The sequence below is a fragment of the Pocillopora verrucosa genome, chromosome 8, assembly GCF_036669915.1.
Source record: "Pocillopora verrucosa isolate sample1 chromosome 8, ASM3666991v2, whole genome shotgun sequence".
Lineage (NCBI taxonomy): Eukaryota > Metazoa > Cnidaria > Anthozoa > Scleractinia > Pocilloporidae > Pocillopora > Pocillopora verrucosa.
In genome coordinates, this window is record NC_089319.1 from 16,875,841 (window position 1) to 16,903,692 (window position 27,852).

Below are 27,852 nucleotides of genomic sequence, written 5' to 3' on the forward strand. Positions count from 1 at the left end.
AGTTTACATGAACTGCTTTGCGAGTACTCGTCCCCAGGTGCGCAGGGGAAATCTAACATGGCGGGTTACGGGAAGCAAATTCTCGTACGGGACGTGTTTTTATGGTCCATATCTGCCATCTATCTCTTTGCGTTTTCCTCTCTCTACATACAGATACCAGGTAGATTGTAAAGATTTGGTTGAAACTGTTCATTTTTCTAGCGTAAAGGTTTGTGAAGTGTTTTTGTCGATCTATCTTGTATGCAGGTCTCTATGGACAGAACGGCGTCCTCCCTGCTAAGCTTACGCTAAGGGAAGGTGAGATATGTAGTACTTGTCGATGTTTTTGGTCGTTCAGGTAAAGATTATAGCAAGGATGCTACCTTCTTTCGTTTAGGGGGAGTGTTAACGACTCCCTTATCATTTTAATTTACCACGCGCCAAAATCACTGAATGGGCTATTGTTTTAATTTGTTTTGATTCATGTTAAGCGATCATTTAAATACACGTGGTATTTGGTTAAGCGTTAATGTATATTTTTTATGTATTTTTGAGTTTGCTGTCTTGTCAAAGAAGTATTAGGAAAGGAATCCGCACAGCCCCACACTTCATTATGCATACGGTTATTGGATAAATAAAACAATGGATTGCCTTTAGGACTACGGAATGGTATCGGGTTCTTCAGAAATCTTTCCAGTCTCAGTCTAATAAGTGCTTAATTAACCCTTTAACACTCAGAAGTGACTAACATTCGTAACTTTTTCCCTCGATTCCAATATTTTATTTTGCAAACGTTGTCTTGGTTTTAAAAATAGAGAAGCCTTTCAGCCAGAGGGTGTAATCGTGTTATAACACTTAGTTCTCCAATCTAATTTATTAGGAAATGTATAATAGTAATGAGGGAGAATTACCAAATGCATCTTGGGAGTGAAAGGGTTTATTTGGCCATAGCTGATCATGGCACAGAAGAAGGCAAGCCTGCAAATTAAACTACCTAATACTTTTACATTTTACCAGGGTAATCCTGGCCAAAAGTTACACAACATGAATTGCAATTATTTTAAAATTCAAATCATCAGGATTTTCTGCCTGCTCTGCAAAGTTTGTTTTAGCATGGGAAAAGTAGAAAAGTGTGTTATCATGTGAGCAAACATTTATTGAATAAATGAAAGGAATAAAACAAAGGTTTAAAGTTATGATGTGTTTAATTAGAGGTTAAGATCAGTTTTAAGCTGTAAATTCATATCTTTAGTAAGCCAATCAGTGGAAGAAAATTTCTGGCACAAGCCAACCCTGTTGTGGTTCACGCCAAGGCTTGGACTAAACACAGAAACAGGAATGGAATTGTTATGTTTGACTGGAATGCTTCTCTCTCTGTTGGCCATGGCACTGAAGTCCTGGAGGGACTCCATCACATTCTTCATTCTGTGGTTTCTTTACTACTCTTTATATCAGGTAAAACAAAGTGTTTGCTAGAAGGCTGTTTGTTATGGGAAATTGCCCGTCCCTTGCACCAATTCCATTGATGGTTGAAAGATGGCTTTTAATGATGGTTCTTTCCTTTTGTTTTTATTTTACTCCTCCTTGTGAATTCATGATTTTAAAGTTGTACTAACCATCTTATAACTTTGTCTTTTCTCATGATCAGTTTAATGGCAGGATATTGTGATAAAGGTTATAGTTATTTGGGTTAACATAGACATACTGTTCATGTGTTGTTTCCTCTGAAAATTAAAAATTAGAAACTCGTTTCTCTCAAATTTAGGTTGGACAAACATTTGTTTACTTTCAGTGGTAAGTTACATGCAAATCTTCAATGTACTTTTTGTTGTCACTAAAAATTATTTTGACTTAATTCATTATAAATCTTGTATTTTTTCTTTCTGTTGCATTTTCATTAGGTTCTTTTGTTTTCATTATGCATCTGCTCAATTTCTCTTTGTTTGTATCATTCATATAAGTTATTTACGGTAAATTTTATTCATTCAGCTTTATTGTTTAATTGCATGAAATCATTTTATATTGTTTTAAGCCAGTCATTTGTTCCCAGATCTGGTACAATGTTTTTAAGTGTCGTTGTTGTTCTTTATTTTGTTTTCTTGTGTGTCAATTTCTTTACATATAATTGTAGTAATTTACTATTTGTAATTTTGTTTTGACAACTGCTTCAATTGTTCACTTTGTTTCGATTCTACAATTGGTTTCATTTTGTTTTGAAGTATACTGAAGAGTGTGTTTTGTTTGGACATGTTCAAGTATTTTTGGCCATCACACTTTAAGTAGTTTTATCAGAGAAAATGTTTGCAGTGGCATTGGTTTATTTTCAGCTGATTATTTACCAAGGCTTGTGTATAGTTTATATTTCAATAAAACTCAGCCTGGACTGTTAGATAGTTTGCTTATGTTGAAGGTGTTCCATTCATGAATTTGTGTTCCTTTTTTCAGGGATATTCTGCTCATGGAAACTGGATTTTTGACAATTCTGGTATCTCCTCTCAATATATTCAAATCCAAGGATAACAAGTAGGTAGAACTGAATTTACATGTTTTTCTAAAACTCATTTAAGTTTACCCTTAACCCTTTAACCCCTAAGAGTGACCAAGACAGAATTTCTCCTTACAATATCAATACAATATCAAGCAAACAGGTGATGAGAATAGAGAAGAATTATATCAATAATGGGATTATCAGTTGATCCAATTCCAAATTCTCTGAACTAACATTACAATAATTGTATAGCAGATAGTAAGGAGAATTACTAATTAGATCTTGGGAGTGAAAGGGTTAACCCTTTAACCCCTAAGAGTGAATGGCATCTAACTTCTTCTTACAATATCACACCAAAAACACACAATAAGGCCATGAGAATAAAGGAAATGATCACCAACTACTGAAGCTCCTGATTGTCAAATAAGTTCTCCATGTCAGTACCTAAGGAACTGTATAAAGAACAGTAAAGAGAATGTACAAACTGATTTTAGGGTGTAAAGCAAATGAAATACTCTCTGCTTTACAATGGTCAAAGCTGATATTTGGTCAACTGTTTCAGATCTCAGCGTCACCATGATAACATCACACTGTGGTTAGTGAAGTGGCTGGCATTCAGACTTGTGTTTTGTTCTGGAGTTGTTAAGTTGTCAAGCAGATGTCCAACATGGTGGGGGCTTACTGCTCTTGACTGGCATTATGAGTCACAGGTATGCTGGACATTCTCATGATGCACTTAGTATAGGTAGTAAATCAATGTACATGTAAAAATTATGTGTGTCTGATTGGCTAAAAATGAGTACATTTTTCATGTAACAGGAGTGTAAAGTCGTAATGCAAGGTCAAAGTTGTATCACTAGTGTAAATTTCACTGCACTGCAAAATTTTGTTCATTTTGACTTTCTGTGATGCTTGTGCAATGTTTTCATTTTTGTGAGTGCTTATTATACCGAATTGCAAGAGAAATCATGTTATTACTTGTTAGCAATGTACATGAGGAAACATCACAGAAAGTCTAGATAGACAAAATTTTGAAAGTGTGGGTGTAATTTGTAGTTTGCACTTCTCTTACAACCATACTCGTGTTACAACTTTGCACTTTTGTTACAACTTTGCGCTTGTATTACATGTGAGTATTCTCATTACTTGTTTGCTGAAAAATTTAAGGTTATTTTGAGTTAGTTACACACTAATCACTTCTGGAAGTTACAGTGTTAAGCACATGTGTTGTCTTATTTATTTTATGAAGAAGAATATTCAGTTGGAGATTATATTGAAAGATGTACTATTTTCATCATCAAGTTAAAGCAACTTTCCCTTTCTCTAACATAGAGAATTATCTGTGTTAGCTGGAAAAAAAATTATGGCTTCCGTAATGTCCCTGTGCCACATCCAATTCCTAAGTGTAGGGAAAGAATAGAATTCAAATGCTCAGCATATGAGGGGGTCATCCCATGGGCTTTACATTGATAGGTGCACAAACATTTTTCCCTCTATATATCAGCAATTTAGAACTATCTTGAATATAGAAAAAAATGTTAATTCGTAAGAGCCTATTTGAAGTAACTGCCGAAATAAATCTACTTTTTGCGGGTTCGCTAAGTGCAGTGTGAGTGGGTAAGTTGATAAGCCTTCTGAAAAATGCAAGATGCTAGTCCAAAATTTGAACTGTATATTTGAATTGTCTATTTGTTTGTTTGTTTTTTTGTTTCAGTGCATTCCCACCCCACTGGCCTGGTATGCCCACCAGCTTCCAAAATGGTTTCAGAAGCTTAGCATTGTCTTAACGTGAGTAGTATCTGGATATAATAATATAGTTTCCTTATACATTACATCACAGTACTATTGTTTTCCAATAATATTATATTTGGTTCCTTTTCTTTATAGTTTAAGTCTTACACATCAGAGAAGTGTTACTAGTTGCTTTGTAGACCACATGTTAACCCTTTACACCCTAACATCAGTATCCATATTCTGTATACTCTTCTCTATATGCATCTTCTGGTACTGACAAGGAAAATTCACTTGAAGATCAAAGCTTCTTAGGTTGGCAATCATTTCATTTATTTTCATGATCTTAATAAATAGTTCAGCAGTATTTCAGTAACGAGAAAGTAGATGCTGGTCTCTCTTAGGGTTTAAAGGGTTAGAAATTTTTTAAGATAGTTCCATAAAGAAAGCCAAAGAGAGATTTTTAAAGGGAAAACATTTTGTCAAAAATGTGACCCCTTCATCCAATCTAAATCTATCTTCTAAAACAGGCTCTTTGAATTCTTAAATTGAATACTCCTATTACATCAATTTCATACCATTATTATTACTTGACTTAAATCCTTTATTTTTTAATTTAATTTTTACAATTTTAAAGGGTTATATTACGTAGAATTACATCAGAATCTTGGGAGGTTTTCACCCAGTTGCAGAAGCTTTCAGTCATTGTTGTACTGAAACATTAACACGCCAATGATGTTATCCGTGGCGCGTTATTGTTTTGGTGTAACTATGTCATCAACCAAAAATGGAGAATAAAATTGCAATAGTGTAGGCAAGACTTCACTCACTCACATAACTAATGTGCAAAAATGCAAAGGTATGCTGATCATGCAACTTAATTCAATTCTGAAATCAGTTTCCTTCAAACTGACCATTTCATAATAGTAACTACTTACCAAAGACCATACCTCACTGCATAATGGTAATAGGCCTGATTAGAGTCCAATTCAGTCTGTAATATTATTATACATGTGATTAACAAACTTGGAGGACCACAAAAGGGCAGTAAGATTAGTAAGAGTAAGATTATTGAATAAATAAAAACATGTGCATTAGCTTGATCAACTGAAACCTAAGAATTCATTAGGACTTAAATTAGATCATATGAAGCTCAATTGAAGTATTTGAAACATATTAACCTAGATATTGAAATGATGCAAAAATTGCCAAGTGGAGATGTGGGTATTATCACATTGGCTCTCTCTCAAAGGGTTAATGTTCAAATGTCAGTTTTAAAAACTCTTTACGGTGGCCAAATTACAGTATGGACTCAATTGATAAACCCAAATTATCTTTTTATACCCACAACTGATGCAACACCACATATTTTCATATTGGTTTGTGGCACATGGGGTGAACAAGATGAAATTTAGCTACCTGCAAATGTACTAACAGTTCATGGCGATGCTGTATAGTAGCACCAAAGTAAACTAGGACAGATATTTTACTTGGTAATTGTTTTTCTTTTTTTCCATTTCTTTGAGAGGATTATATTTATTTTGTTTTACCAGTTTTCTCCAATACTTTTTTTTTTTCATTATTTTCGATTTTCCTCCTGTTTCTTTTATTTCAGATATGTTATTTTAATGGCACTTTCTTGGTTGTTTTTTGTTCCTGTTCGATCCCTGAGAATATTTTCATTTTATTCACAGGTAATTATGGTTTGGCAGTTTTTCTTTTTTCACCTCAATCGTAATGGTGACTACAATAAGAACTTTGTCACTAATCACTATTTTAATTTATTAGCAAATGTTTTCGATATTGACCAACCGTGTACCTGGTCAGTGTTTATAGACTGTTCCTGCCATAGAACTCATTCGCACTGACTTAAAACTTTGTAATATTTATTTATTTTTTATTCTGTAGGGAGTTTCCTTGCATGGGTACTCACGTCCCGTTCGTTACTCCCTTTTGGCAATTTTTTTTTTTTTTTTTTTTTTTTTTTTTTTTTTTGTACGTGTAACTTCTCGTTTATTACTTTTGTAACTCAGTAGAATGCCAATAAAATTAATTAAAAAAAAAAAAAAAAAAAAAAAAATTAATTTCTGTTAGGTTCATTATTTCCTCAACAACCTGATCCTTGTTGCCTAAGAGATTTTATAAAACACTGGTCACCAAGACTGCTACCTGTAAGACCTCCCACTGCTATTTGTTCAGCAGGCAAACTTGCTTTTGCGTTTGTATTACACCCAATAGTGCAGCTGCCTATGACACCATCTGCAGCCGCTCTCAGAGAAATTTATTGAAACCCTGCATAATGATGCAAAACAGGGGAGTGTGGAGGAGGCTCTGTACTTTTCTTTTATGTCATCAGAGACAAACGAAAGCTTTTCAGTGCATGATCATTCAATAGCTATGAACAAACTAATGAAAGAACTTCTCAATGTATGTTTCATTGTTAAATGAAAGCCACATGCTTAAATTCCAACTGTAGTTATTCCCAAGTCCTTTACAGGTGTTGATGTAACAACATTGTTTCACTGTTGTTTATTTAGATTTTCTTTCAAGTTCTGATTATTCTTACTGGCAACTACAACTTCTTCAACTTACTGGCAATTTCATTATTGTTGCCAATTCTTGATGATGAGCATTTAGTCACAATTCTACCATCTTGGCTTGGTAAGAAGACTTGAGAATCCTTTGCTAGGTTTATTTGTGTTATGTTTTTACAGTTATTTACTTAATTTAATTTCTTTCTGCAGTTGAAAGATCCACCATTCACAAACCAGCTCAGAAAAGCACAATTGTGAAGGTGCTAGGGAGAATTGCCTCATTTTCAACAATAGCAGTCATAAGTTATGGGATGGTCAGGCTCTTTGCTTTAGAGCTTTCTTCTAAAAGCATTGTGAAGGCCAAGATAAGTAAGTAGCAAATTTTATCAATTTTTTGGCCCTCTCAAATCTTCCTTTTTAACCCTTTAACCCCTAAGAGTGACTTGCATCTAATTTCTCCCCACCATATCACCCCTGAGGCACACATTAAGGTCACGAGAATAAAGGAAATGATCAGCAGCTTAAAGAAGCTGTTGATTTTTAAGCAAGTTCTCCTTGTCAGTAAGTTAAAAATGTGTAGAGAACAGTTTGGAGAATATGCATACTGATGTTAGGGTGTAAAGGGTTAACTTAGTAGTAGGTGAGGGGTAGGTTAACATTCTACATTTAGCTATTAACCACTTTCCATTTTATGAATGAAGCCTGTCTTTCAATCAAACTTTCTACCAGCTAACATTTGTCCGCTTCATTTTGCATATAGCATTCTCTCAGAATCAGTTCTTCAAGGCAGTGGATCAAGCAGTGCCAGTTACCATATGGCTTGGTGTCTTATCATTGAGTGTTGAGATTATTGCATCAGTGTCAGGGTAAGCTTAACCCTTAAATTACCATGATCTGATTGTTAATTCTCCAATCTACCTGCTACACATTTCCTTATAAATTTGGTGTCAGATCAAGATAACAACTTCTACCTGATAAGTTTGAGTTTTCTCATCTATTGTTGGCTGGATAATCTATAGATATTATATAAATAAGTTACATATCAATCATTTCTGACAGTTGAAGGGTTAACTTGAAGGATAACACCACATATGTGGTGATTGTGTGCTACAACATGCATGTATCAGGTGACTGGATCCTTGCAGGCAAGGATCAGTGAGAGAAGAAAGTTAGGATCTTGCAGGCCTGTTCTAGGGTGTATGTGTAGCATATGCTGTTTGTTAGTGTGGGCAGTTGAAGGTATGCGCAACAACCAACAGCTTACTGCATAAGTAGAAAATAGTTATGAGGATGTTTAATAACCCAATGGTCAAAATCAGAATATCGGGGACCTTGTCTAATTTGGCAGTGTGGCCAAATGGTTAGGGTGCTGGGTTTGTAGTCTGATAGTCCTTGGTTCAAGCCCCTCCATCCTGTCAATTACTGGATATTTTATTGGTTGCATTTGGTTGAACCTGATTAAGAACCTAGGCAACCTAATTTCACGGCAGTCGACATTTATATGAGAACTTACAGAAGCTAACTTGAAAAAACCTGGGTTCTTACATGCACGTTTTTTTTAATTCTACAACAGTTGTGTTGATTTTGTAGGTGCGTCAAGCAAAAAGGCATCTTGAATAAGTTATGGTCATTACTGCAATGGGCAGTATTCAGTTATGCAGCTCTAGGAATGTTTGCAATAAGCCTGGTGAGGAAAGTTTTTGAGTAAATAAGGGTTTGTGTTGAAAAAATATATGATCTAAACTGACTGAGTATCAAAAGCAGAGATTTTGTTATCTGTATATGCATCTGGAAATGTATAGGGAATAGTATGGAGAAAGTGCATACTGATATTAAGGTCAATAGCTCAGTGAAGCCAATGATTTCATTGTCAGCACTAGGTGCTATCCATCAGTTCACAAGGATCTTGTAGGCTTACTGCTCAATTTTCTCACCCCAGTCGAGAGATATCTAAGTTATGGGCCTCTTGACAGATTTTTGCCTCACGGGCAGTTACTGTGCCGTGGTTAAAAAGGGCTAAGATACTAACACAAGCTGTTTTTTTTTAAAATTTTATTTTTAAGGTTCCTTACACAGATATCAGTCATAGTGCTAAGGCAAATTTGTGGCCTGTGATCTCAAGATGGCGTCAAAAGACAGATTCCTTTGAACTTGTGAATGCATACGGATTATTTAGAAGGTAAGGAATGAAGTTCACCTTCCAGTAAAACTACTCTTGCACTTTGCATAGCAGGCTAAAGCGATTTTCCTCCTCTTCTCTTGATACTTTAGTATGACTGGTGTTGGTGGGCGCCCAGAGGTCATTATCGAGGGAAGTAATCATCCTGAGGGGCCCTGGTTGGTAAGATGTCTATTACTGTACGTTACGCGCAGGTTCTCATAGACAGTAGGGCATGAGGGGCCAAGCCTGCAAGATTCAAGCCCACAGGGGCTTGTGAGAGGTCTGGCACGAAAAATGAGTCACTCTCATTTTCGTGCCATAACCCCCGCAGACCTCTCGCAGGCTCGCGTTACTTGTCGGTGTTTGAATCTCACTAGCTTTACTGCCCGTGCCACAGCATTAATAATAAGAGCCTGCTCGCTGGCCACCATTCCTGTTTACCTCCTTGATCAATACTTCTTTCTACTAAAGTGGCAGCAAACCTTACCTGTATTTATTTGATTGCTCCCATCATAGGAATACCATTTTCACTACAAACCTGGTAATGTTTCAGAGTCTCCACCTTTAGTTGGTAAGTGAATGGCTTTTTTTTCTTTTACTATTCCTATTACCGAGGTACAAAACCTAGATTAATCTTGAATTTGTACACAGTTGTGCGAGCCATATAAACAATCTAGATTTTTTAGAGCAATTCTCACTTGAGTGTCGAAAGTAATCCGGAATGTCGTTGGTTTCCTTTACTTCGCTCTGTGATTGGCCCAAAAAAACTTGCGCCACTCTCTCAACCAATCAGGTGCAAAACTAACACCAATCGAGACTTGTTCGCACGCGTTTTCCCTTCCCGCGCTTTGGACAGCTAGCTTGGCTTTACTTTGAATTCTCATTGGTTCTTAAGGTATTTTCCTTTCCTCTGATTGGTTGCTGTGACAGCTTTGGTTTTTGTTATACGGCACTCAATCGAAAACCGTTCCAGCTTTTTTACTGTCACTCACTGCCACATGCCTTCTGTATTTCAGCGCCACACCAGCCACGTCTTGACTGGCAGATCTGGTTTGCGGCGCTTGGAAGCTATGAATATAATCCGTGGTTTGTACACCTTGTCTACAGATTGCTTCAGGGCCAACAAGATGTTTTGGATCTTTTGGCGAAAAACCCTTTCCCGCGCAAACCCCCCACTTACATCAGGGCCCGGCATTACAAATACCACTACACAGAGCTACCAAAGAATATTTCTTCTGTGTCTGATATTCTTCATAACAACAGGTCAGTAAAGTCACAAGATTAGGAAGCACAGCCATGTTGATGAATTATGGAGCTTTCGTCCTCAACTGTCCTATCTAAATAATGCACCTTTAACACAGAATGTTGTGCTGATAAGCAGCCTGAAAATATAAAATCAATATTGTAGTAAGGCTCACAAAACGACTGAAAGGGAAGAGTTGAACTTTTGAAGACCAGACGGAGAAGTTCACTAGAGATGCTTCCTCGTTTCAGATGCCTTATCTCCTAGAATTTGGCAATAGATGTCAGAAACGCTTTAATATACGACCGGAATATTTTACCATTCGGGGGCTCCTTTCCAGAATTCCCATCATAGCCAAACGTAAGCATGTGACTTATATGGGTTGGACGTTTTCTTCGCCCGGCAATATTGTTAACTTTAGCAGAGACTTTTCTTCGACGCCTCTTTACAATCATTGTTGAGTTATTTACACCTCTTACTAACTGAGTTCGAGGTCTGTCCTCTAAGTTGCGGACGGAGTTTTTAGCGCTCGGATTTTTGGCTGAAGCGCAAGGCGCGCAGGCCATAAAGCCGAACTGAAAAAATGAGGTTCCGGAACTTACAGTACGGACTGTGAAAACGAGGTTAGTTAGATATTATTATATCTTTAGGTTCTAATAGAGGGTAAAGTTTCAATTGAAAAAAACTTCAGAATTTTTACCACCTCTACACTTCAGTGACACATCATAGCGCATGTACTAACTGAGAGTTATGCTGTTGTGGATTAGGTAACAAATTGCGGTTTTCTCTTCAACATATAACCGGTTGTTATTTCCCTACATAATGTCTATCCTGTTGTGTTTTTCTTTCAGACTGGTAAAGCACTGGTGGTGGAGAGACAGTCCTAGGGAATATCTACCAATCCTGACTGTTAATGAACCAACACTAATCAACTGGCTTAATCAATATGGCTATGCTAAGGTTTGTAATCATGAGTGCCGTGTAGTTTTATCCTAATGTATTGAACTCGTTTTGATCTTATGTGTGATGGTTTTGAGTGACTTTCATATGACTGAGTGACTGATTGATCGACAAGACGGTCTGACAGACTAACTGACTGACTGATTGATCAGCGTACCCACTGAATGAATAGCTTACTAACTAACTGATAGACTGGCTGACCGACTGTCACACCCATTAAACTACGGACTGACTAGCTCACCAACTTATTGTCTGAAAGACTTACGGAATGACTGACTGACTAAATTATTGCTGGACTCACCAACTTTCACTGGCTGACGGCAAAGTGCCTGACTGACTGGCCAGCCCACAAAATGTGTGACCGGCCCAACTGGCTGACAAACTGTATGACCGACTTACACCGACTGATTGATTGACTGACTGGTTGACTGGCTAACCAACTGGCTGGCTGACTTACTGCCTGACCAATAGGCTGGCGGTCATACTTACTGACTGACTTGTGCCGCCTGATTGATTGACTGACTGACTGACCAACTGACTGACCGAACAAATGACTAATTAAATGACATTTGCGTCGGAGCGTCAAACGTTTATTTGTTTATCGCGTTCGACAAGAGAAAACGCATCCTAATCATGTCGTTTTTCCCGAAATTAGTCTCGATGGCGGCTATTGATTTTCTCTTATTTATTAGTAATAGTTGACAAATGTAATTATCTTTGTTGCAGAATGATCCATGGCCTGAACAACCGTCAGGTCGGCTCTACAGAGCCATCAAGTATCTGCGCTCCATCGTACGAAAATTGGACGCGCTTCGGTTCATGTTAGGGCTGTTTTCCTGTGGAGTGATTATGGCATTTTTTAATCGCTATCGGTCTTCAAAGCAACGATGATGAATATACATAAAATATCATGACAAATGGTTGTATTACTTGGAAAAGTTTAGAGATAAGTTTAATGACTATCTAGCGAGGACATTCCCGCCTTTACAAGTTCTCAAGTCCTTCGTGATGAATCAACAGAAATAAGTTCAGATAAAGCACAATATATTGTTGCCTCATAGCGTTCGTATGTTTCTTTACATATGAACATGTATGAGAAATTCCTGTAAGAAATGATATGAAGATATAGAGGATATTACATGGCCGCTTGGGGATACCAATTTTTTCTTCGAGTGCTGAAAGTATCTCTCACGAGAGAGGAAAGAGATACTTTCAGCACTCGAAGATAAAAATTCGTATCCCCAAGCGGCCATGTAATGTTCTGTTTATTTTATAGATACTGATGAAATTCCTACATAAAAGACAACTACTTTTTTTTTTTTGTGAATGAAATTTCAAAAGAACCAGCCGCGCGCCTCAGTGGGAAGCTCTCTCGTAATTGGCTAATCATGTTAGTAACCATGGCGACACCAATATCCTCACACGTGAAAGATAAAAATGGTATCTTTACTGCACGCGATGAAGAGATGATTTTTTAGTTAAAGGAAAAATACCGGTATTTCATCAGTATCTATATAATTCAATACAGTATTAGTTTAGATAGAGCCACCATAGCGTAAAATAATGAACAAAAAAACGTGTTAAGTTGTGCACTCTCTCCAAATGAATGCAGAGGTTTGTTATATTTAAATAATCGTTAAGTTCGGACAAAAGGAGGAAATGAAAAGTTCTATTTGTTTCTCTCCATGAATTTGAAGGCAGTTTTTGGCTGTACGGTTTTTTTTTCAAACAAACGCCCTTGGCGACTTGGCACGCTGAACCATACGTCAGTATAAAGCTGGCGAATAATTGAGGCCTGGAATTCGTTAATGAAGCACAATTTTCTGCCTCTTTTAACCAAAGGTTTTTTTTACCCTTCTTCCATGACTTAGGGGTAGTTATTGGTCGAGACGGAATCATTTTCCCCTGATCCATCCTCAGCAAAATGTGGCTGAGTCTTTTTGTAACTGCACTTATGCGGAATCTGTGGCTGGAATTGACAACTCCGCGTCTTTATACAAACATGATCTTTAATACTCTACGACTGACGTTGATTGAAACTAAAGAAAATAACAAACGGTTACACTAGTTCCACAATATACAACCTAAAAAAATAACGAACAACAAGACTATAAAATACATTGTTACGGCCACAGAAACATTAATCAACTGCTCTTAGCGAAAAAAAAGGAAACGGTTATATTACATGATGCAGGCTGCACAGAGCGACAGAAGGTGGCAACGAAATGACAAGAAAAGTGTTAATGAAACAATAAGTATAATCACAGAGTGAAAAGACTTAAATAAATGGACTCCAAACACGCAAAGAGAAAAAGAGAAGTAAAGAAAAACCAACAAGAAAAAAAATGTCGCACTTAGAACTTACACTTTTCGAGAGGATTACCTCACATAGAAAGTACAACTGTTACAGAGGGGAAAGGGTACACTTTGTTATTATTAATATTAAAGGAAAGTGCGTGAGTCTTGCGAACAGGTTTCCCGAGAACAGTAGTTATTACACTAGACTTCGGACGTTCTTGTTTGATTTCTCCTTTTTATTGTTGTTTGTACTCTGATGTAAGTCGTTGGGTCAGCAATAGGCTCAAAACACTCCACTCTCTCAAATGTTGAATGGGTTGAGTAGCGCGTTGAAAATAAACATTTTTGTAAGTTTGAAAGCTGAGGAAGGTAGGGTACCATTAGTTTATGGATAGGGGAGCAACAAAGACACTTTCATATGTCGTAAGTCTGCAAAGAGGGGCAAATTTCCGTTTTGCTCCATTTTTCTATTAACTCGAGCTAAGTGAGCCAGACACCCATCGGAAAAAACTGAAAAATAACTACTTTCACCGATTTCAAATAGCAATTTGGAGTGACTATGTTGTGTGTTAAAGGCAAGAAAACTGATTAAAAAGCAGCTGTTTGTGTAAGAAATAGCTCAGCTTTGGCAGATTTTTATAGGGACGGAGTGGACTGGCAGAGAAATAACCGACATCACCAACCTCCCAGCAAGCGAAGCAAGGGTTTTAATTTTGCGAGGAGGGTACACCCACAGTGATGCAGTTGGGTGAATTGACGTATTTAGTTGCCGATCCCACAAAGCAATCCCAGTTATCTACGGTATTCCTTCGAGCAGATGTTCCGAAAACGCTTTGAACGAGGAAATATCGTTATGATGAAACAAGATACAGGTTTGGAGGTAATCAGTGAGACGCGACGTAGTGACCTCGTTCCTGTGTCATATTTTTCAGAAAGATTGGGAACTAGGAAACGATGTATGGGAAAATGATGAAACCATCGTGAAAATATGTTTGATTTTAATATATTTTTTTATTTTATTTCCATCGGAATTGTATGTTTACATCCATTCTGTAAAGGAGCAACCCATTGGTTTGTAACAGAGGATGGAAGAATCCAACAGCGGGTAACGAATCTAAATTTTTATCTTTTAAATTATTCACATCAATTACGGCGTTCGGTTGTTTGAATAAGCTTCGAGTTTGGTGTTAAATTTAATTCATTCATCGTTTGCCCATTTTTATCGTGATGTTCTTCATCCATTGACTGGTTGACGTGCTATTGAAAGTTTCTGGACATTCGTTACTCTTGGAGAGTAAAATTGATAAAATCATCGATAGTGTTCTCTGCCTGACATGAATGAGATGTCACTTTAGTGAATAGACTAATTAGATTCGAAAGGATAAGTACCTGAAATATTTTGATTGAAGAACCAAAGTGAATTATTGATGTTGTTGAATTATCTTTGAAATAAATTGATAATTTTGGATAAGATATTTTTATTTTGTAGACTGTAAGCGCGAACTTATTTCGAAATTTACTTATATTAAAAATAACACTCATTTCAATCAAACTTAAATCTTATGTTTGTTGTAGTCTTCGAGATACACATTTTCACTTTTTGGTAAGAAGCTATGCTATTTAGCAAAGATACTTTTGTGAAACAAACTAGGCTGTTGGACATAATATGCACAAAATGTGAAACTTTCTGTCCCAGGTATAGCAAAATACAGTAGACCTTGGCTAACTCAAACAAGATTGAATTTCCTTTGGATTTGACCCCATTTGATACATGATTTGTTTCTAGGATGACTCTGTGTTCAATCTCAAACGACCTTACGATCTGGTCACCTTCATTCAGCAACAAACAGCATTTGATAGGTTAAAGATTTTACGAGAAGAGTACCTGGAAGAGAAACGAAAAGTTATCGAAGCAAGAGAGAAGGAAAGAGCAGAAATCCAAAAATCATTTTACGAAGAGGATCCTGATTGTGTTGATGCAGGAGGCCACATTTCTGAGTTTGAACTACATTTAGATATGACTCTTTCCTTTTCTAAGAAAGGCATCAAGTAAGTTCAGAAATATGGTTTAAAGGTCTTATTATTACTGTTGATAAACGTGGTCATCAGTCAATTTTTCTGTATATACTTTGTCTACATTTATTTTAAAGCTTACTCTACTGAGGCTAATACACTCCACCATTGGAGGTTGCTGTCAAGTTCTAATTAATAAGTAGATTCCATGTTCTCATGGGTCTGTAGAGTAATAGATCACAGATGATGTCAGATTTTGATAGGAACCTAAAAAGTGACACATGAGACGTTGTTGAGTGTGTCACTGATTTTGTCAAAATATTTTGAAGTCTTCTGTGATTCATTACCCTAAAGACTAAGGGGAACATGGAATCATTTTTCTCAATATGTTAAAAAAAGCAAAATGTCATTAATAGTGATGTCATTTTGTAAGAAACAATCAAAATGGATGTGTAATTCGGCTCGTTGTATAAAAATATTTTGGTCATTTGTCAATGTTCAACTGTAAATTAAGTCAAGACTAATTAAGGTTTTGTACCTCTGTCAGTAACGTAGAAATACAAATAAATACAAGTATGGTTTGCAGCTATCTTAGAAGAAAATTAAGGTCATATACAGAAATGCATCTGTTCTCTGACATATCATAAGTAAGAACCAATCAATCAAATGCATGCACAATTCAGCTTATCATATAACCCTTTAATCCCGGAGAGTGACCAGCCTCTAATTTCTCCTTTCAATATCACCCATGAATCAAACATTAAGGTCATGAGAATAAAGGAAATGATAATCAACTGAAGAACCTCTTGATTGTTAAACAAATTCTCCTTGCCAACACATTAGGAAATGTATAGAGAACAGTATGGAGAATATGCATACTGATGTTAGGGTGTAAAGGGATAATTAGTATTACTACTCTTACCCATTGGTTAAATTATTTCAGTCTTCCAGATCATCTCAACCTTTGCCAGACACTTCCCTCCGATGTTCAACCACCAGTTTGTCAAGCTCAGCTACCAACAGTTATATACAGCTATGATCATCTTGAGGGAGTAAAGCATCGCCATCTGCTGAATTCCACTGCTGAGCCAATGCTGCTTACAACAATGTCATCTTATTTTAAAACTGCAGAAGAATTAGGAGGCCAAGTGAGTCTGGCTCTTGAAAAGGTGAGCATGATTTTATATTGATCTGAAGTTAAATAAATGCATAATTGAATCACTTTGGAGATGAATTTGCACTTCAAGTGTTGACTGATTGGCTTTTGCACTTTCTCAATCACATAGTCAACAGTAATGTGCGGATAATTTCAAAGCTTCTCTGGCTTGAGTGGGAAATTTGTAACCAAAAGTCTCAAGTATTTCCAGGGAAATACAGTCAAGTGTTATATCTTAAAACATAGAGGTGTTTTCGCAAGTGAATGGTGAGAGAAGAAAACATCTATAAGGTCAAGGTTTTTAAGACTTAGTAAATTTGTAGAAAGTCACGTTTGCCGATTTTGCCTTTTACAAAAAAAATTGAGTGGGGCATTTGAATCAATTTTTATGGCAGGGGCAGTAATTTGAACAGACTATTCTACAAAAGTTCATTTAAATTTATATTCTTCTCTATTCTCATCACCTACCTGCTTGATATTGTATTGATATTGTAAGGAGAAATTCTGTCTTGGTCACTTGTGGGAGTGAAAGGGTTAAAGGAAATGGTTCCAATAGATGTTATATCATTATTATTTATCACTTCTGAGAAACAGCAGCACATTACTCTCAGAGAGGAGGATTTGAAGCTGGGTTCTTTAGTCATGCAGGCTTAAGATTACACAGTAAAAATTATTCCATCATGTGCTCTTCACACCATGTTTTCACTCCTCTCCAATAGTTTATTTTCACCTCTCTTAGAAATTTGTTGTTTTTGTACAGAATTCAACTTCGTGGGTTTTACTTAATCTTGCTGCATACTATTGGAGAATTAAAGGAAATGCTCTGCATGCTGTGGAATGTTTAAGACAAGCTTTGTATTATTCACCAAGGTAAGACAATTAGATCTCCTCAAATATCTTTTTGGTGGATTTTTTGTTATTTCTCATCCTCTTTCCAAAGGGAGTTTTTGTGGGTTCTTTCTGTCAAAAATTAACAAACTAAAATCTGATTTAATCTGATTGTATCATTTGAAGAGATTTAATAGTATCCTCTTTCACTTTGATAGTATAGGAATGGTGTGGAAGTAAAAGGCCTTGTTGGTAAAGACAATTATGAAAAAACATGCTTTGTATTGAGAAATGAATAGTTCTCTCCATGTCTAATCCATCTTGCAATCCTCTCTTTTCAAAAAAATGTCCTGAAAATTGTTGTTCATTATGTAATCTTGTCATATTTTTTTTAAGGGAGCACAAAGATCGTGCACTGATGAGCCTGGCGGCAGTACTTTACCATGCAAATCACACCCATGACTCTGTTGTTCTTCTGCACACTGCTATGGAAACTTGTCAGGAATATTCTGTGTATCACTTTCTACTTGGAAATATTTATGCTGTGAGTACATGTACTTGATTGCTGGGTCAGTTTAGTATGCTGTTAGTCAGTTACAGAACTCCTCTCTATGAATTTTTCACTCAATAGTTTGATTTTCTAGGTAAGGTGGTCACATGGTCATGACCTTGCTCGGTTGATAACTTGTTGACTGTGGGGTTTAACCTTTGCCCCTAACATCAGTATGCATATTCTCCATACTGTTCTCTTTACATTTTGTAATGTGCCAACAAGGAAAATGCGTTTAACGATCAAATCCTTCTTTTATTTGTTGGGGATCATTTCCTTTATTCTTGTGACCTTAATGTTTGATTCAGGGGGGGTATTGTCAGGAGAAATTTGATGTCAGTCACTCTAAGGGGTCAAATTGTTGAGGTGTTCAAGTACTGCTGGCAAGGGAACCTGAACTGGCCTCTTGGTAGCTGTCAACTATGTCATCCTCTAATTAAACTAGTGCAAAAAGCAGAAAGCAGAAAGCAGGAAACAAGATTTTAGAGGTCTACCTCTTTAAACCTTTAGAGTGACCAGTATCTAATTTCTCCTGACAGTAATTACTACTGAATCATTCATTAAGATTGTGAGAATAAAGGAAATGATCACCAACCTAAGAAACTTTGATTGAAAAATGAATTCTCTTTGTCTTAGATTGAGAAGAATATGGAGGGTATGCATACTGATGTTAGGGTTTTAAAAAGTGCTCATATTTCTCAGTTCTGATATGTTTTTCTAATTTCTGCTTTTATCTGAACCAGCATAAAACAAAACCCATAAAGGTCCCATATTATTGAAAAAAAAGGCAGAAACCAGTTACTGTCATGAGTGAATTATTACCATGCAAATAAATTTCATGACCAAGATCTAACTTTGCACAGATCCAAAATGAAACATGTAGGCCACGTTTGTATTACGTTTACAAATTCAAATTGTACTAGAATAGTTGGCATTCTTTCTGTCACTGGTCTTCTATTAACAATGGCCGACTTACTTTGATTTTGTTCTCGTTTTTCCAATAGTCTCAGAAGATGTATGAAATGGCTGACTTATGTTACAAATTCACTGTAGCTGTTTCCCCCGACACGAAATCGTTGTGTGAGCGAGTCAAAGCCGTGAGGTGTGAGATTAAATTGAAACAACTGTTAAAAGAACGCCAATTGTAAGTCTTTATTTCTAAAGTTTGACTTTGTGTCGATAAATCTTTGTAATTGCAACAGCCAATAACATCAACTGTCAACTAGTAACCAATTGGAGACCAGAAGTTAACGAAGGTCACTTGGCTGGTTTCTAACGCAGGAATCACGAAACTTGGTGATCCTAAGTCTTTCATTTGGTTGATTCGCGCTGAGGAAGATCCAGCGCTCGAAACGTCACCTTAGAAACTCTTAACAATAGACAATTTATATTATTAACTCAGTTGTTAAAACCAAATTATTTTGATATACTCACCCACAGAATCAGCACCATCGTTTCTTGAGAAATTTACCCCCTCTATTCTGTCATCTGGTTAGCTGAGTGGGTGTTGCTGGGTTTGTTTTTTTCGTTTTTTGTGACACCAATGTCACAGCGTGGTTAAACAAAATCGAAGGTTATCTGAATTACTCTCTTCTTTGAAATGAAATGTTGTTTCGTTGTTTTTTCCATCAATCCGCCTTTTTTCCAAAATACTAAAAAAGGTCGTGTAACGAAGAAGAAAGCCAATTGGTGTTAAGTGTAGGGGATAGTTTAACTGGTTTCAAGGGCAATAGAAAGTGTGCTGGTGTTAAGTGCTGGGCTCTAGTTCCAGACCCGTTCCCATCGAGATACGGATATCAAGCCTTGTCAAGCGCAGCAGGGGAAACGCGCATTCCGTGCCACGCTTGGGAAACGCAAGTCAGTTCCTTTGATAAACGAGAAATATTTCTGACATACAACTGAGTCAGTTTACTTGTTTACGTAAGAAGAATCAAAAGCTATTTTAAAAATAGAAAGGACGTTACGTGGGCAGCGTACTTTAGCTCTTGCTTGCCGGATTTTATAAGTGAACCAATCGTTCTCTGTCCCTTAAGAGCATTTGATGAAAGATTGGACTTCCACGGCACTCCTGAACTTGATGATTCAAAAGAGTTTAAAAATGAAGAAGCCGAGAAGAAAGAACTCCTTCCGCTAGAAACATTCAAGAAGCAACTTAACCGGCTCTACCTGCTTACAGAAGGTCTACCAAAGAACCCAGACAGCTGTAAGAGCCGATCTGTTCCTGTGAAACAGGCAAGAAGTTCTTTTTCTTTTTCAGCTGCGATAAATCGTTGAGACGCCCTTTTGTTCCCAGTTGGTAAGATTCCTTTTTGGAACGCGCGAGACCGAAACTGAAAAGGTTCCTTTGGGATGGCGTCGCTGTGTTTGTTGTGCCCTGTACGTGACAACTGAGAATGGCAACAACCAATCGGAAACCGTTTTGATAGAGACATAGTTATGTCACAAGTTTGAGAATTATCACAGTATATCTCTTTAAAGAACTAGTCATTGTTTATAACAAGGGGAGGGGTCGGAGGAATCATATGTTTTTCAGGGGGAACGGAGTAGGGATCAGTCGTCGCAACAGAGTACAAGTACGGGGGGGGGGGGGGGGGGGACTATAGAAAACTGATTGCCAACGAGGGAGGTCATTATAATTCTACAGTGCCTTCGTGGGGGGGGGGGAATAAAGTAAATTTTATGGTGACTCATGTAACTCCCCCCCCCCCCCCCCCCCCATCTGAAGTAAAATATCCTTAGCAAATTTAATTTTTTATTTTTATTTATAGGAAGGGAATTTGCCTTCTGATGGTACTGGAACAACAGAGAGACGGGAAAAACAGCCAAAAAACGAAGACTCCGAAGAGACAGTCAACAAACAGAGGAATGAGAAAGAGGAAAAAGAAACTGGAAGTTCTGGATTGCGAACTCTACCGCAAGGAGAAGAAGAATCAAAACACAATTCTGATGCCATCGAATCTGATCTAAAATCGAAATCCCTTGATAGAAAAGGCCAAGATGAAGAACGCACTATCTGGAAAGAAAAAAGAGTGATGAGTGAATCACTAAAAGCAAGAAATTCTCGGTTAAATAATTCTAAATTTTCTATAGAGATGAAAACCATGCAGGATTTAGAAGAAGCTCGACTAGCGTTGACTCGCTTAAAACATGTCATGAAAACTGTTACTCATACAAATTCCGCTACGCAGACTGTGAAAATAACCGAGGAGAAAGTGGTGAAAAGTGAAAACGGTGCGAAGACAAACATAGAAAAAACAAGCTGTGTTGAAAGTATTTCAACTTTGCAGGAAAAAGAAATGACAGCCAAGAAAGGGAATACTGGTCGACGCGGCGAGAGTGGTTTTAAAACGATGAAACGAGGCGCTGGTTTTAATAATCCTAGTGAGGATGGCTTTGCCGGAAGTGTTATTGCTGATGATGGTAAATTTGTTAAGCAGAAAGGAGAGTCTATTGTGTTGAGCAAGAACGATCCAGGTTCAAAGTTTGATTATCTGATACCTTCCAAGAACACCCGGGACAATGTTATCGTAGAATCACTGTTTGAGCAGCTAAAAGGAAGTGTCCCTAGCGGACCTAAACACACGCCACCTCTAAAGGACAAAGCATTCTTGCCGAGTTTAAGAAATTGTGAAGATCTTGGAAGGAAGAAACTAAAAGGCGAAGCGGTCAGTGCGGAGTGTTTGACTCAGGATTCCAAGAAACAGACGCACGGCACAAGCGCTGGAAGAGATGTTAGTGTTGAGAGCTTTGTGTCAACCACTGAATTTACTAAGGCCGAGGAAAATGAGCTATCGACGGATAAAAGAAGTCTGCTTGATTCAGATGGTGAGGTAATTTTGATGAAGCAAACTTTGGCAGATGAGATTTCGGCTAACGTGCCCACGGATTCTCTATTAAGTGAGCGCACTTCTGAAGCAAAAGTTTTTGAACAAAGCGAGAAGAAAAGTAATAGAAATACAAAAGTCAATATTGGTTCGACTGCAAGTGATAACAACAATCTTAAAGTGAACTCTGTCGAGAGTGTTTCTGCCACGCAAATCAAAGGCAGTGGTCTAGAAATTGAAAGCAAGAAACATCACTGGAAGACAAACCCTGGAGAGTACGAAAAATCTAATTTGAACGTACCAGAAAATAATGGAGAGAAATTTTCTACCGCTTATGACGATGCGAGAAGTAAAACCAGAGATGAAGAGAGTTATAATAGTAAAGATTATGGTAGACCAGATACTAGTGGTGTTGTTAAAAATCCTAAAAACGCCAACGGAGAAAAGAGTAAAGCGGAGAAAAGGCAAAATCGGTTGGATTCAAGCGCAACAGAAGAGTTACCTGCTAAAAGTGATAAATCAAGTAAACTAAACGAGGTTAAATTTAAGCCATCTCCTAATATGAAGGAAAAAGTTAACAGCGCCGAGTTTCTTCACAGTGTTGGTGCAGGATCGAGCGTTTTTGAAACAAGCTTTATGAACGTGCAAACTGACGGATCTCTTCAGGATCTGAGTGAAGAAGAATGCCGACACATAGAGGGTGTCCAGGCTCTGATTGTCAGGAACAAACAGTTCAGCGCATGGCTGTCGTTGGACACCAAAAACATTGAGTAAGTCAGTTGTAAGTTGTCAGTTGCCTTTTTGCATGAATTTCCTCAAATAAGCTTCTTCGACCAGTCATGTGTGTCCCAGTACATAGTGGACAATTTTTTAACGTACTGATTAATATGAAATATGTTGAAATATGCAATCGGCGCCGGGGGAGGGGGGGGGGGTACTTGGGTCTTTTTTTACTGGGCATGTGTCAAAGACCTCTCAGAACCCCTACCCCATTATACACTATTCTGTGGCCAATTATAGACCCCTTCTTTTGGTAATACCGTAACAACTATTTAACTGCAAATCTTCCCATTTTTAAATCCCCACTTATCAGAATATTCTAACCACCAAAGATTCCGAAAATGTGCGACTCCATTCAAATAACTTAATAACCTTATTGAAGATGCAACCCCATTATGGTCAATCCAGTCGTGAAAATGTGACCCTATCTAGTGGCACATACCATCGGCCTATTGTCAAGAAGAACCCCCCCTCCCCTTCGGGGAATCGGCGTCAATGGTTGGTTTCTGTTTCGTCACTGTCAGTGTAATTTTTCTTCTCTTCCTTTAGCGTGCGGGCTCACATCGACTTCCTAAGTGAGGTGGACGACTTTCCCAGAAAGCCTCGTTGTACGGCAAAGATCAGGAACAAATTGCACACGTTCCACAACCTTCCGGTACCGTGAATATTGTTTTGTTGTCCTCTTTCTCTCTCGCTCGCTCTTTCGTTAATTAACCTTTTACGCCCTGACATCAGTATGCATATTCTCCATACTGTTCTCTATACATTTCCTGAGGTGCTGACAAGGAGAATTTGCTTAACAATCAAGAGTTTCTTCAGTCGGTCTTAATTTCATTTATTCTCATGATTCAGGGGTGATATTGTAGGAAGAAATTAGATGCTGGTCACTCTTAGGGGCCAAGGGCTCAATTGATACCTCTATGTCTTCCTCAGCCTTAATTGACCGACCCAATGAGTGAGGGCATTATTGTATCTCTTGTAAGATTACTAGCTTTCTTTTGTCTTTTTTTAAAGTGGTTTGTGTACTGTCTTTTATCAAGGGTGTGGTCAATGCTGCTTATTTTGATCAAGTCGCTGAAGTTGGTCTCACTCAGGTTTGGTTTTGTTTTCTGTTCGTTTTGTATGTCATGTTGCAATGTAATGTTACATTTCTTTAGAAAAAGAAGTAAATTTCTGTTTTCTTTCTTCCACAAAGAAGAGTTCGCTTTTTTTTTACCGGGTAAGTCTATGCCTAGACATGACTGTTACATTTACTATTTTTAGACCCTGTTGAGCATGGGAAGAACATTACAAGACACCATTGACGAGATGGGAACACGAATTTTCAATGCCCTAAAGAAGGTACCATCCCAAGCTGTATTTTAACGAAACAGATCAGTTTTCTATGGTGGCACGGTGTCTCTCTTCCTTTGATCAAGTTTTCTCTTTCTTGACATTTTATTTCTTCATCTATGAAGTATCATAACAGAAAATTCCTATTGCGCATGCGCAAAAAGTAAACCCCTGTAGATTTGGTTAACTTAAGCAAATTTCGCGATGATGGACCAATTTGGTTCCGTTTTGAAGTTTTGGGTCTTTACAGACTGCTGTTAAATACTTGAAAATTTTACGCCATTGGTAAGGTGAGTAAAGGGCCCCACAAGGGTAAGCAACATGTGAAAAAAATATATACGATCGTTTCTCTTTTAATTAGGTTTCACCGTACGTTCCATGTTTAGAGGTAGGTCGCCCTATGATCGATTAGTGAGGGGACCAATTACGCTGGACATGTCGGCACATCCTTAGGATGAACCCTTCCGGATCATGAAGTAAAACTGGTCTGGTGGTCGGAACTTTAGCATATTCTGACCCAATTTTTGGACCCGTCTAGCACTCATACCACGAGTGCTTAAATGGCAACGGTACTTAGATAGCTTGAAGTCTGACGATTTTTTTTGTTTTTGTAGAATTCTTCGTCCTGGGTGCTACTGAATGTAGCGTCTCTTTATTGGAGAGTACAAGGAGATACTGCTGAAGCCATCAAGTGTCTACGCCAAGCTCTTTCTTTCTCTCCATCCAATGCAAGGGTAGGCATTTTATGATCAGAACAAGAAGAGGTCCTTTTATTTTGAACTCACGCAACGTCTTAAGACATTTCTTTGTATCAGAGTATCACCATAATTTTTTACCTCGGATTCCTCGAACTTCCCCCCCCCCTCCCTCATCTTAAAAAGTTTTAGCTGGCCGCCGGGAAAAAAGGGGGGGGGTGGTTTGTTATAACAACACCTATTCTCTACTTAACTTAAGTCAAAACTCTTTCTATAAAAAAAATATATCAAGAAAGTGGAAATGTACAGAGCGGCTCGATATGAGAGTTGCGTATTTCTGTAAAAAATAATATCCTTTGGACACTTTACACCCTAACATCAGTATGCATATTCTCCATACTGTTCTCCGTACATTCCCTAAGGTGCTGACAAGGAGAATTTGTTTAACAATCAATAACTTCTTTAGCTGCTGATAATTTTTTTATTCTCATGACTTTACTGCATGATTCAGGGGTGATGTTGTAAGGAGAAGTTAGATGTTAGTCACTCTTAAGGGTTAAAGGGTTAATGCGCTAATTGATCCGCAGGGTTTCAAATCAAAGCGCGCCCCAGAAATCACTGCAATCATGGAATCCCAAAACTAGTTACATCTTAAAATGACATCGTAAGTCATTTACTATTGTTACATCTGTCAATTCAAAGAAGCATACTCCAACTCTTGGTCATGTTTTCGTTCCAGGATGTAGCTCATGTTAGTCTGGCCAGTATATTGTTAAGGGAGGGCCAGCTTGAAGACGCTGCTGTAGTCATAAAAAAGGCTCTTGAGGTAACGACTGTACTGAATGACATTTCCAAGACATTGTCCTCTCGAACTGGTTGTTTTTCGCTTGATGTCTCGGCCCCAAGCCTCACTCTTTCTATAAACGAAGCAATATTTATGATAAGTTACATTGAAAGGTATTTGAAAGTCGTCCCAGGCGCAGGCGCAAAAAAGTTGTGATACACTAGGCGTGACACGTCTGTAACGCGCGTGACTTAATTCTATTTGTGAAGGTCGCGCAAAATCGTGGAGAAAACAGTAATTTTTCTGTGCAAACTTGAACCTCTTTACTAACAGTGTTTGTATCTCGTTTCTGAGGACTTTTCTGCTGCATCAAGTAATTGTTATATCCGTCGTTTCTATGACTTATCTACTAAACTTTTACTTACATGTCTATTTGAAAAAGACATAAGTAATTGACCTGCAGTTTTCCAAGTAAAAGAAAATTATTTTTCTGTAAAACTTAGAGATTGTGCACACCAGAAAAATGTTTTCGGAAGTGTGTTTCAAAGAAAAATAATATTACTGATCCTTGTGGGGGATCGGGTAATTTTATCGTAACATCATCAAAATCATCCAACACCCCCTTCCCCCCCCCCCCCCCCCCATAGGCGACTAATAATAACCGGTCGCTAAGCTCAGAAAACGAAGCAAACAGAAACTGTCATAAGTTTATGGCTTTAAACTTTCCTCGCGTGTGCTTAACTTCATTGTGATCGGTTAGTTTAAAATTGACCTGTCAAAATCAATTGATAGGGTTCACCTTTGTTGTTTTTGTTGAAAGAGAGTAATGTTTTAAGTAAAAGAAGCTTCAGTGTCATATTGTTTCCGTTTTTTAGATTTCTCCCAGTCTTGCTCTTGGACACTTTATTCTTGGAAACGTCTTCGGTGCTCAGGTATTTAATGCGTTATCTGTATGTTCTTTAGTGCATTTTATTAATGGAAAACAAAATAAGAATTTAGCCTAAATGCAAATTAGGATGGGAAGCATTTACTGTTTGGTTTTTCAGTCTCTGAGCAAATCTTCATCCGAGAAAGGGTTCGTTTAATGTTGAAAAAGGTTCGAGACCTTTTTAAGGTTTAGACTATATCCTATATGTCAATAACAAGTGGATAAATTCCTCTGATCTTCATTTCTATGTTAATGCGAGTGTTATCGAACCAAGCACTAGTAGCCCAACCAGCGGGAGCCGGTTTCCATACCAATACCCTGTATAAGTTTAGCCAGGCAGAATTAGTTATTTTATTCTCTAGGATCATTGTGCTGGAGAATTATACCGTGTATCTATCTAAAGACCCTTACTGCAAATATTTTCTCTTCGTGCTTTAAGTCAACTTTACTTTCTTTCTTTTCCACCTCAGAGTGAAATACCTGAGGCTATTCAGCACTATCTGCTCGCCTTACAGCTCGAACCAGGCTTCACACCGGCTGTGGAGAGGTTAAAGATCATTCAGTGTGTGCTGTGGAAACAGCAAAAAGCTCTGGAAAAAGAAGCCGCTGACCTCAGGAAACTCCTTACCCCAAAGTGAACGCAGTCGGCAGCGGCCTCGAACTTTTTCTCTCAGTATTCGTAGTCTGAAAGACCGACCTTAATTTTATAAAATAGTTAAACTTGCTGAGTGGATAAATGACAGAAATTATTTCTATAATGGGAAAAAAAGCATATTTGGCAATCGATGAATTATATATTGGGATGAAAATTTTCTAATTACAAAAATAAAAAGCTTAAAATTTCAAATAAACCCTAGCTGGCAAAACTTAAAAAATAAAACGTTCTTCTTTTGGAAAGATAGGCCAATATTTTGGAGCTTTTTATAAATGCGAAGTAACCGTTAACTTTTCCTCTGGCTTTTGCGATTAAATCTCTCACTGAATCTTGTAAGACAGTGTCTAGAGTCAGGAGTCCATTACATCTGTTAGTGTGTATATTTTCTTTTAGAAATAAATACCATTTTGAAAGCAATTTGTTCATAGCTTATAAAAGTAGTTTCTGTAGTCAAATGGTTCAGAATATATAAATTACCGTTTCAAAACGGCCTCGTCACTCTTTGAATTTTAAGCCTGCCACGATTACAGCTTTCTTCATCCTAACTTAATAATTTCATGTAGATATCGAAGTCAAATTAGACAAGTAAGTATTTTTACACAGAGAAAAGATTAGTTTTGTTTGAGGGGACGCCAGCCATCTGACAAACTTTTCTATATAATTCTTAAAAAGAAGTACATAGTTATGAATTTCTCACCTCATTTATAGTTAATATATTGTGACGGTAAATATTTTAGAAGGTTTAGATATTGCAGTCGTAAATACAAATGTGCTATTTTGAAATAAAGCGTCATGAACTTTATTGGAAAATAATGCTCTAGTGGTGTTTTAATTTTTTTTATTTTCACGGCTGATATCTGCTAAATTCAACAGTCAAAAGAAGCAAAGAGATAAACAAAACAAACAATCGTAG

The 27,852-nt window shown here is 37.4% G+C and overlaps 2 protein-coding genes across 2 annotated transcripts; both read left to right on the forward strand.

Moving 5' to 3' along the window:
- The first annotated feature begins 48 nt into the window (after positions 1 to 48).
- On the forward strand, positions 49 to 12,782 carry LOC131776629 (lipase maturation factor 2-like). The gene is made up of 18 exons (XM_059092852.2): positions 49 to 160; positions 247 to 297; positions 1,232 to 1,434; positions 1,745 to 1,773; positions 2,425 to 2,502; positions 3,030 to 3,177; positions 4,182 to 4,255; positions 5,814 to 5,892; positions 6,736 to 6,859; positions 6,943 to 7,101; positions 7,493 to 7,598; positions 8,323 to 8,419; positions 8,796 to 8,911; positions 9,004 to 9,073; positions 9,410 to 9,464; positions 9,910 to 10,156; positions 10,988 to 11,096; positions 11,823 to 12,782. The coding sequence occupies exons 1-18, from the start codon at positions 58 to 60 to the stop codon at positions 11,985 to 11,987; spliced, it is 2,013 nt and encodes a 670-aa protein (XP_058948835.2). The 5' UTR covers positions 49 to 57; the 3' UTR covers positions 11,988 to 12,782.
- A 1,576-nt stretch (positions 12,783 to 14,358) lies between these two features.
- On the forward strand, positions 14,359 to 27,740 carry LOC131776694 (tetratricopeptide repeat protein 17). Its single transcript, XM_059092923.2, has 15 exons — positions 14,359 to 14,499; positions 15,181 to 15,443; positions 16,351 to 16,576; positions 17,324 to 17,433; positions 17,788 to 17,935; positions 18,946 to 19,085; positions 19,975 to 20,173; positions 20,710 to 22,535; positions 23,095 to 23,200; positions 23,586 to 23,639; positions 23,809 to 23,886; positions 24,492 to 24,611; positions 25,312 to 25,398; positions 26,232 to 26,283; positions 26,750 to 27,740. Exons 1-15 carry the CDS (start codon positions 14,383 to 14,385, stop codon positions 26,920 to 26,922), a joined length of 3,699 nt encoding a protein of 1,232 aa, XP_058948906.2. The 5' UTR covers positions 14,359 to 14,382; the 3' UTR covers positions 26,923 to 27,740.
- Positions 27,741 to 27,852: the final 112 nt, after the last annotated feature.